Source organism: Lactuca saligna, chromosome 4, assembly GCF_052625555.1.
Source record: "Lactuca saligna cultivar CGN05327 chromosome 4, ASM5262555v1, whole genome shotgun sequence".
Lineage (NCBI taxonomy): Eukaryota > Viridiplantae > Streptophyta > Magnoliopsida > Asterales > Asteraceae > Lactuca > Lactuca saligna.
In genome coordinates, this window is record NC_136420.1 from 156,489,951 (window position 1) to 156,501,055 (window position 11,105).

The 11,105-nt window shown below is 34.2% G+C and overlaps 1 protein-coding gene across 1 annotated transcript; it reads right to left on the reverse strand.

The window, feature by feature from the left end:
* Nucleotides 1–7,886: 7,886 nt before the first annotated feature.
* On the reverse strand, nt 7,887–10,831 carry ECB2 (Tetratricopeptide repeat (TPR)-like superfamily protein). The gene has a single exon (XM_078991504.1). It carries the CDS (start codon nt 10,638–10,640, stop codon nt 8,010–8,012), a length of 2,631 nt encoding a protein of 876 aa, XP_078847630.1. The 5' UTR covers nt 10,641–10,831; the 3' UTR covers nt 7,887–8,009.
* Between the last annotated feature and the right edge of the window lie 274 nt (nt 10,832–11,105).

Sequence of the window (11,105 nt, forward strand, 5' to 3'; positions counted from 1 at the left end):
ATTCTAGCACCATTTAACACCAATTTCATGAGTATTAAGGAGTTTACGGCCAAGAGCCTATGCTAGGCCGTAAACTACCATAAATGTGTCATTTTGATGTTAAAAATCCATTCCAAGACTTTGAACCAAACCTAGAAAAATTCCCCTAAGTGTTTGAAGTCATTTTTGTCCATAATTGACCCCACCATGAGTTTACGGCCGTAAACTCATGGGGAATGGGTCTTGTGGCCGTAAACTCCCTAAGGAGTGTCCCTTTGATGTCCTAATTCAATATCCTAACTATATGTGTCCCTAAATGTCACCCGGGTCCCTCCAAACACTTGTATCGGAGTGTTTTCGAGACTAGAAGTGTTTGTCCCTAACAATTAAATAATCTAAGTCCTAATTAGATACAAATGTGTATCTTTACATTATACTTAGGAACCTCGTGTGTTTACAAGCCCTGGATCAACTCTTAGCATCCAAATCGTCACATTTCTCGTCCGGTGAGTTCATACCCCTACGCCCTTTTCACTGTTTTCAATGTTTTCAGGGGGAAATACAAGCAAACTATAACTATTTTCAAATCATAACATTGATATGTTTCAAACAATATCTGACAAACTTATAAACTCTTTTACTCCTTATGTATTATGCTGAGCATAAGGAATGAATTATCAATTACAACTAAATGTATTTTAGTTAAGGAAATAACCAAACTAATCAAATTATTATGGGAATAATTTGGGGTTCTTTACTGTTCGTTTTATCATGTACTGATATCTATATAAAGTTATTAGATAAACTATGTCTGATTCAGTTTATCTCCGTATAATTTGAATGTATTGTCAGATAATTTCATTGTATGTATCTATATTCGCTGAGAACCCTGTGAATAGTTTAGTACTAGTTTGTGAGATAGTCACTACCCTTTATGGATGATCAGTAAATCCTCCCCGGAAGTGTAACCAGAGTCTCCTGGAGGGAGAGCGCGGAATTTGTGAATAGATCTATTCGGGACTAACAATCCCACACCTTAACTGCTAGCTACAGTTAGGCGGGCACGCCTGGGGTGACAAATTTATGGATATCGTTTCGACATCTGACAAACATCAAGGAGGTCTCGTTGTCGTATTAGCATGGTTACCCGACTCACAACATGTATTGATATTAGTTTATTCACAGTTTGGGTTTTTGAATCTATATCTCTTTCGATATAGTGATCCCATGGTATTATCAAACTATTTTGTATCTAGTCTGGAATAGTGATCCCATGGTTTTGTATTTATAACTTGTACGAGATGTTTTTCCCCATGGGTTTTAACTATATCTTATACGGGATAGTGATCCCATGGTTTTGTATCTATATCTTATACGGGACAGTGATCCCATGGTTTTGTATCTATAACTTGTACGGGATGTTTTTCCCTATGGTCTTTAACTATATCTATTATGGGATAGTGATCCCATGAATTCAATCTATATTAAGTACGGGATGATAATCCCATGGTCCAAAGCTATATCTTGTCCGGGATAGTGATCCCATGGTTTCAATCTATATTTCCATATACATCAAATTATCTCGTGTCTAGTCCGGGATGGTAGTCCCATGATCTTAAATCTGTACTTTCATATGTGTCAAACTATCTTATATCTCTTTCGGGATAGTGATCCCAAGATTTTCATCATATAGTTTTGTGTATTAAACTATACTTTGTGATATACAACTGGTCTTACAATTAGGAAAATATGGGATTTTCCTGGGGTAAAATACAACACGAAATCGAATTGGTAACAAATGATAACTAAACTAACTTTACATAAGAAAATATGGGATTTTCTTGGATAACAAATCTTTTCGGAAACTAAAGGAAACCGATACATTTTCATAAAACAAAACCGCTTATGAACTCACTAGCTTTATGCTGATTTTCAAACCGCTTGTATTCTTAGGTCCAAGTTAGACAGGTACCCGGTGATATCTTTTTGGTGAAGACGGAGTGCGTGGAAGACTCGCCTCAACTTTTGTTAATATGATGCATATGTATATCTTGTATAACTTTACTTTTGAAACAAATGTAAACTTTCATATATATGTAATGTAATGGTTGTTTACTGTGATTACTATGTACATTGGATTTGATACACAACGTGGTAGTCCACCCCGGAAATGTTTCCGCCTTTGATTTTCGGGGTGTGACATTGTTTGTGTTTGATATTTTGCAATGTAGGTGTATGATGAGTGAAAGGTGAGGAGACACATCTTTTGATGAATATGAATACAGTTGAGAGATAGCGTTGTCAAAGGCTATTTCATAGAAATATCATTTTTGAAGGCTCTTGGACAAACGTCATTTAGGTATGTTTCTTGACCAATAATGTCTAATTATTTTGGGGAGTGTGAGAAAAGAATATTAATGCAATTTAATTCTTTCTAGAACATAGACTATTCTCTTTTTTTTGTTATTATTTTAAAATCATTTTACTTATATAGAAGTTTATCTTATATCACCATTGTAATTAAAAAAAATAACCTGTTACAAGTAAAATGGTGAAACACATTTGCAAATTCAGATGTTTCTTTAACCCTTGGAAGCTTGAGGTGGTATTTGACAGCTACAACATAAGGCTCCAGGTGGTATATTATCTACTACAAATAATTAGATATACTCTTATAAATTTATTGAGAGTGATGTTGATAGATTAAGTGCCTCTTCCTTTTTTTTTCACAAATACAACATAAAGACCCATCCCCTTTCTCATCATATTGTGTGTGTATATTTAATCTTTTATTTTTATTATTGAAGGTTTAAGAGACACTGGAACTGGAGGGGAGGAACAGGTATCATATAATTTCATTATTTTTTATCTAACGTTTTTAAGTCATGTCACAAGCAAAGAGAGTCAGGTTTTTTCTTTTTAATTTTTGCAAAATCTAAGGTTGAACTTGGCATTATGGAAGCTTGGGAGTGTATAGAGGGCTGTTGTGCCTGTGATACATTACAATGGGCGGTTACAACCATGGTTACATTGCGAACTACTCCAATGAATTTGGTTAAAATATATGACTTCCTTTCTGTTATAATAAGAAATAGTAGTTTACTTTGAACAATCAATTGATTTTGAAAAAAAAAGAAATTTAAAAAAAATTCAGTTTTAATTAAACACGGTAAAAGTTAGAAAGAAAGGCACCTTCAGATCACTTTTTTCATGTCTACAGTTAGCAATCTTGCTTTCATGCTTCTGATGGCCAAAATGTTTTCATGTAACTACCCACAAGTATATGGAAGCAGAGAAAGCCATTTGTTTGATGGAGAACAAAATGGGATATCTGCATCATCATCATCATGTGCTCATTATAACATATTACTCTCTACATATGAAAATGCAGGTTTGGTAGGGGTGGGGGGGCCATGCTTAGACTGTATGTGACAACCCGTAATTTATTTTGTCACTGTAACCCGTTTCCGTTAATAGAACCGTTTGTATTTCCAATTTTTTCGTTAACTTTTGGGTTAAGTTAATTAAATTGAGACCTTTATTATAATCTCGTGAGTGTCCAAACCCATTAGAAACAAGTTAAAGCATCCCAAATTTGAATTGGAAAAATTTTAAGTTTTGACCATGTCGGATTACGGCAAATAAATCGGGTACGACCAAAAGCCTCGTTTAACGTCAGTATCGGGTAGATTTCCACCGGGCCACAAACTCAAGCCTTATATAAAGGATGAGTGAACTTCAATTTAGCTTTTTACCACCACCTCATAACTTTCTCTCACTACTCTCTCTCTCTCTCTCTCTCTCTCTCTATCTCTCTCTAAAACTCGACTTTGATCCAAAAACACCCCTTTCAAGATTCAAATTGGTAAGTAATCTATCCTAGCTTGTTACTAAGCTTGTTTATCATTCAAATTCGTGTTTAAACCATCCAAATGCATCAAGAACATGTGTTTATAGTTTGGGAACATCTCCCAAAATCGTTAACTCTGATAAGAGGGTTTTGAAGCCCCAAAACCCCTCCAAATCACTTCTAGTGCTTAGTTAAGACCTTTGGACTTGCAGGATTGGACTTAGAACACCAAAATCTTACCATTTGGGGAGTAAACTTGAGTTTACGGCCCAAGAACATTCTTGGACCGTAAACACCTCTTCTTAGACCATAAACACCTTCAATGAGGTGTTTAAGTGCCCTTAACACCTTGTATGGCTTAGAAATGGGTCTAGAACTTAGCATACTTAACCTTCAACCACCAAATCACATGAATCATGGACAAACATGAGTTTACGGTAGTAAACTCACCAAGAACACCTTCATAGACCGTAAACTCCTTTTCCAAGGTCAATTCAAGTCCCAATCACTTCCTAAGCCATTGAATCAACCCTAGAACCTTCCTTTGTGCATTGTAAGACCATTAAGCATCCCAGAACACACCACCCATGAGTTTAAGGTCGTAAATTCATGGGTATATGGTATTTGGACCGTAAACTCCCCTAAGGGTTTACTCTTGAAGAGTAAACTCCTTATCTAGGCCCTACACATCCTTAAATGCTACCCGGGTCACTTCTAACACTTGAAATGAAGTGTTTTCGCATCTCAAAGTGTACTGTCTTATCTAATTAGTGGTTCAAAGTCTAATTACATAAAATTACGTATCTCTTCATATTACATAGGAACCTCGCATGTTCTCAAGCCTTTAATTGACACATAGCATCCAACCGACACATTTCTCGACTGGTGAGTTCATACCCCTACGTTTTTCCATGTTTTCAATGTTTTCAGGGGGGAATTCAAACAAAAGTACAAGGAAATATTGTACTCCAACTTATGATTTCATTTAAAATGTTTCATATTTCGTATGCTTTTAACATTGGCAACTGTATTAACCAATCGTTCAACTTGCAGAGTAAACCGTCAAACTAATTGTGAAACTCGTTTTAAAATGCTATATTTTATATTTCACAAATGAATTTTCACATCTATACTGTTAAAAGCATGAACCTTAGAACTTTAAAACGTCCTTGATATCACTCCCCCTAGATACGAGAGTGAAGGACTGATAACATTGAACTTAGAACTTTAACACTCCCCCTAGTTAAGAGAGTAGAGGAACAATAACATTAAACTTCGAACCTATATCAGTCCTTGGTGACACTCCCCCTAGATTCAGGAGTGAAGGACTACTTTTAAAATTTATTAATCTTAAGATTGGAGACACGTCTTTGGTAACACTCCCCCTAGATACGAGAGTGTAGGACTACCCCCGTAACCAGAATCTCCTGGAGGGAGAGCGTGACTTGAGTGTATAGAGCTATACGGGATTAACAACCCCGCACCTGGCTGCTAGCTAAAGTCGAAATGAAAGGTTCAAGGGTGACAAAAGTCATAAAACGATAATGGCCCCTGTTTCGAGCATTATCTAGTCTATTGTATGGTTATGGAACTTGCAATTTAGATTATAAATACTTTTCTACTTACTTATTAGTTTATATACGTGTTAAAACTAATGTACTTTTCAAGGTTAACCAGGTTTTCAGGAAACTTCACAAACACTTACAAGTATGTTACATTCAGAACCGATAACCAACTACAAACTTTTAAGGAAAATAAGGGTTTTTCCTGGGATAACTGAACAGTTCATAACCAGATCGTATAACAAACGGATAACTAAACTTTACTTATAAGAAAATATGAGATTTTCTTGGATAACAAACTTTTCGGAAAACCAAAGGAAACTTGTTGATTTTCAGAAAACAAACCGCTTATAAACTCACCAGCTTTATGCTGATTTTCAAACTGCTTGTATTCTCAGGTCCACATTAGACAGTTACCCGCGATCTTTTGGAGAAGACAAAGCGTTTTAGCAGACACGTCTTTACTTTTGTTTAAACTATTGTATAGATAAAACATGTATCACTTTACTTTCAAAAAATGTAATTATTCCTATGTAATGTAATGTTTTGTGTTTACTATGCTTACTATGTACATTGGTTGCGATACTTTACATGACGTCATCCACTCCGGAACGTTTCCGCCATCGCTTTTGGGGTGTGACACTGTACCTGGAATCCTGGACTATGAATATGTGGAAAATTACATTTTTTTTCTTTGAAAGTCTTAGCATTATTAGACTATACATTTTACACCAAATTATATGAGTCCATTTGAATTTAAATGGTTAAGTTATCCTGTACATAGTAAAATTACTAGTAGTTGGTATGTCATATTATTATTTTTTCTTTGAATTCGAGTTGTGACCGATTTGGAAAACAAATGTAAGGATGGTTTGAAACTATGTACATGTACCTTTGTTGGATTACCTTTTGTTTTAGGATTTTTAGAACAAGGATAGGGTACTACCATGTATGATTATGGTTGTTATCTTAAGTATATCAAATTTAAGGATCGATAATTTGATTTCTCATTAGAATGTCAATTTACAATCTAAATAGTATTCCTTCTTTTTAGTTTCTTAGTTTTTATTTATATACATAGATTTAAATTTGCTTACTTCTTGTTTTCGCAAATCACTTATTATAATAAGTATTATTTTAGCTATTTTAAGTTGTCAAACCGAGGATTTCCCAGGTTATAACCTAGTGAACAAATAAATACATAGATTGATTTAAAAAAAATGATTTTCAAAAAAAGTATATTATACCAGTAAAAACATAATGAATAATCTACCTAACAGAACCTCAAATCCTCTGTATCATAAAATTATTTTAACATAATCTTTGAAGTTTTCAAGTCATAGAATTGCAATATTTTGGCTTGTAAAGCAAGTCCCAAAGAATCTAATTAAAGTAAAGCAATCCCACGAAAAATAAGGAAAACCCCATCTACTATAATAAATGAAGGTTTTTTGTCACATGTACTCTTCTCATTCATTTAGATACATGACATTTTCTAGAATTTTTAAATTTTCTATTTTCCACTTATCATTTTATTGTAGTTTTCATTTTATTAAATTAAAGTTCCACATTTAATATATAAGGTACTATATATGTAAGGTTTTTATTAAAAAAAAGTTTATATCTCCTATAATAAATGAAGGTTTTTTTGCCACATGTCATCTTCTCATTCATTTGAACACATGATATTTTCTAGAATTTTTAAAATTTATATTTTCCACTTGTCATTTTATTGTATTTTTTATTTTATTAAATTAAATTTCCACATTTAATGTGTAAGGTAATATATATGTAAAGTATTTATTAGAAATAGTTTATATATGTAATATATTCAATACATTAAAGTCTTATTAATTTTAATAATTCAAATTTTTTCATTTTTCTTATAAATTCAAACTTTTCAAATTGTTAAAATTTTATATTTGTTTTTTTAATTAAACCCATGTAATACATAGGTCTCACACCTAGTTAAAAACTAAATCAAAATCTTCTATTTCAATCTTAACATACATTAAAAATGAACATGATTTTTTGTTGATGAAACAACAAAATGATCCTGGTGGTCTTTGGAACTGAAAATATTTTAGGACATATGAAAATACAATGTTATTTTCTGAAATAAAATAAAAAATAGGTAGTTTATTATTTTAGGCCACAATGCTATTTTTTAAAATAAAGTAAAAAAAAAAAGGATGTTATTTACTAAAATCATTTTAGTAAATACCATTTTTTTTTTAAAAATAATTTCTGTTTTTTCAAAGCCTATGAAATTCGATTTTACAGTTAAAATTTTCGAATATGGTAATCAAATTAGATTATGCAAGTAAATAAATTATTTTTCGTTGTTTCAAGCCATTAAAAAAAAAAAAAAAATTCTTATTTTAGGCCATGTCAAATTTGATTTTACATCAAAAAAATGAGCCTAATGGTCTAAATCTTTTATTACCATCCACTACCACCACCACCACCACCAACCACCATCACTACCACCGCCATTAACTGTTAATCTGTTCAATCTACCATAAATATAAATAAAAAAAACATTTCCAATTACAAATATATACCAAGATCATATACATAAACAAAATGCACATCATAACATCACAAACTTGTTCCCTTCATTTCAAACCTTTTGGCTTAAACCCAACATCCCCACAAGAACACAACCCATCCTTAAAAACATGAAAACATTCAATATCCCTCACACCAATCTCTCTCCTCACAACTTTCGAAACAAACTTCACCAAATCATGACACTCTTCACACATATAAAGATTCTTCGTGACTCTAATAGGCATCCCAGGAGCTGTATTTATCAACCCAAATCCAATCGCCAATCTTTCACTATGCCCACATAAAACCTCATCTTTACAATCATCATCAACTCCATACTCTTTTTCTCCCATTTTCTCATAAAAACCATTCAAAACACCCTCAATTTCTTTTTCTTGAGGATAATTTTTATCACCACTTAAAAACGCATGAACACTTCCCTTCACTTCCACCCAACTACACCCTGGATCAACTGTCACCCCCTTTTCTCTCATAACCCTTTTCAATCTCCCTACTTCATCAAATCTACCAATATCAGAATAAAAATTACACAAAAGGGTATAATATCCAACACTTTGATCTTTCTCATTCATTTCATATATCCTTCTAGCTGCAATCTCCCCTAAATCAACCCAACTGTAAATCCTGCATGAGTTTAACAAAGCTCCAAATATTGCAATATCCGGTTTTATATCCATTTTTTTGATGAACAGATAAGCTTCTTCAAGCTTCCCATTGCGTCCAAGTAAATCAACCACACAAGCGTAATGCTTTAGGTTAGGGGTAAGATTGTAATTTTCTGTCATGATGTTGAAATACTCCAAACCCTTTTCCACCATACCTGATCTACCACAAGCACATAATAAAGAAATGAAAGTAACCCCATCTGGTTTTACTGATTCTTTTACCATTTTGTTAAATAAATCAATTGCTTCTTTCCCTTTTCCTCTTTGTGCATATCCATTTAATAAAATATTCCAAGAAGTAATGTCTTTATGCTGTGAATTGAATTGGATCAATGCAGTGTCCATTTTTCCACACTTTGTGTACATGTCAAGGAGTGCATTTGGTAGATATTTTGATCCGCTACAAGCTAGTCCAGCTCTTAAGGTGTACGCGTGTATCTCTTTTCCTGCCATTAAAGCTCCTATCTTACCACAAGCAGATAGGATTGAAATTAATGTGATTGAATTGGGAGTTGAAGTGAGTTTCATTTTTCTAAAGAAACTAAGAGCTTCAAGGCTTCTATTGTTGATCTTGAGACCAAGTATGATTGAAGTCCATGATATCACATTCTTGTTGGGAATGTGTTGAAAGACTTCTATACCCTTATCGATAAGTTTACATTTGGAATATAAATCGATTAAAGAATTGGCAACTATGGTGTATGATATAAGTCCAGTCTTTTTTGCAAACTCGTGTAACTCGATTCCCATATCCAAGAGTTGTAATGAAGCACAAGCGGAAATAACACTAGCAAGAGTGATCTCATCAGGGGCAACATGGTCTTTTCTCATGTTGTTGTAGACTTCAAGAGCTTTTTCGGGTTGGGAGTTGTTCTCGTATCCTGAAATCATGGATGTCCATGATACCACATCTTTTGATGTAATTCGGGTGAAAATCTTTTCTGCTTCTTCCCAAGATCCAAGACTTGAGTAAAGCTGTATTAATGAGTTGTCAATGGAGACATCTTTTCTGTATTCATGTTTTGTGGCGTACCCTTGAAGGGTTTTTCCTAATCTTTCATCTCCAATGAATTCACAGGCTGAGATTACACTAGTCATAGTCATCAAATCTGGAGCTACAGAATGATGAAGCATGTCAAGAAATAGATTTAGGCCTTCAAGACACTTGTCATTTTCGAAATATCCAGAAATCATTGCGTTCCATGATATGGTGTCTTTTACAGGCATTTTATCGAACACTATGCGAGCACTATACACATCCCCGCATTTCACGTACATGGTGATTAGGGAATTATTCACATCAGTATCAGATTCAAATCCGAATCTCAATACGTGAAGGTGGACTTCTCTTCCTCTGAGTAAATCAGGTATGGCCCCACAAGTTCTTAAAATACTAGGGAAAGTATACACATCTGGTAGAAGTCCAGCCCACAACATTCGATGATATAGGTTTAAAGCCTCGTCGAAGTAACCTGCTTTAGCATACCCACCGATTAATACATTCCAAGAAAATACATTTCTCTCAGACATTTTACCGAACACATACCATGCTTCGACCAAATTACCCAACCTAACAAACATACTCAACAACGAGTTCCCAAGTCTGATACTTAATTGGGTTGTCGAATTCTTTATTAAAATGTACACTTGACGCCCTTGAGGCTCTGCTCGTTTCCGCTCGCAGAGGTCAATTACTGTGATGTAAGTTTCTTCTTCGACCGAAAGTCGGAGTTTTTTCATTGCAGTTAGCTGTATTAGAGCTTGTTCGAGGTTCCCACGGAGACAAAGATCGCATATGACGGAATTGGGGTCTCTAGTGTCGATGGAATCAGTGCTGACTACGAATATTTTATGCTTCTTTTGTAGGGAAAGTTTACAGCTCCGTGATGAAACTAAGAAATTAATGGTTTGGGAGATTTGGTTATGGTGAAGAGAGTTTGAGAGATCGGAGTGGCATGAAGAAACCGTTGGAGTTTTAGCAGAGACGGCCATTTGCATAGATAACTGCATACCAGAATTTCAGAGTTTCGAGAAATAGAGATTCGTTTGTATGCGGCGTCGTTCCATTTTGCGTAGCTCTGTTCCTCGCTCCTACGTCTTCTAATTCTATAGACAGTCGTGTGCAGATTATCACCTCCAATACTTTGAGGGTAATACTTTAAGGGTGTTAGGGATTTCATTCGACGTTAAAAAGAATTTTTATTCCAAAGGATTTATTGTCTTGTGTAGATGTGGAAATCAGTTTTTAAATTAGTGTTTGGATAGGTTTTATAATCATAAAAAATCAATAAGTTAAAAAGTATTTTGTTTAATATAATGATGGGCACCCAGAAATCGAATTTTGTGGAAAATAAGAACCGAACCGAATCGCCGGTTCTACCGGTTGCGGTTCCAATCAGTTTTTGTCGTGTCTTCAATGTTGGAACCAATTTGTCCTCGAGAAATAGCAACATATGGTTCCGGTTTATCGGTTCC

Excerpts from the sequence above, each read along its gene's own strand:
- ECB2 (XM_078991504.1), bottom strand. The coding sequence starts at position 10,640 with ATGCAGTTATCTATGCAAATGGCCGTCTCTGCTAAAACTCCAACGGTT.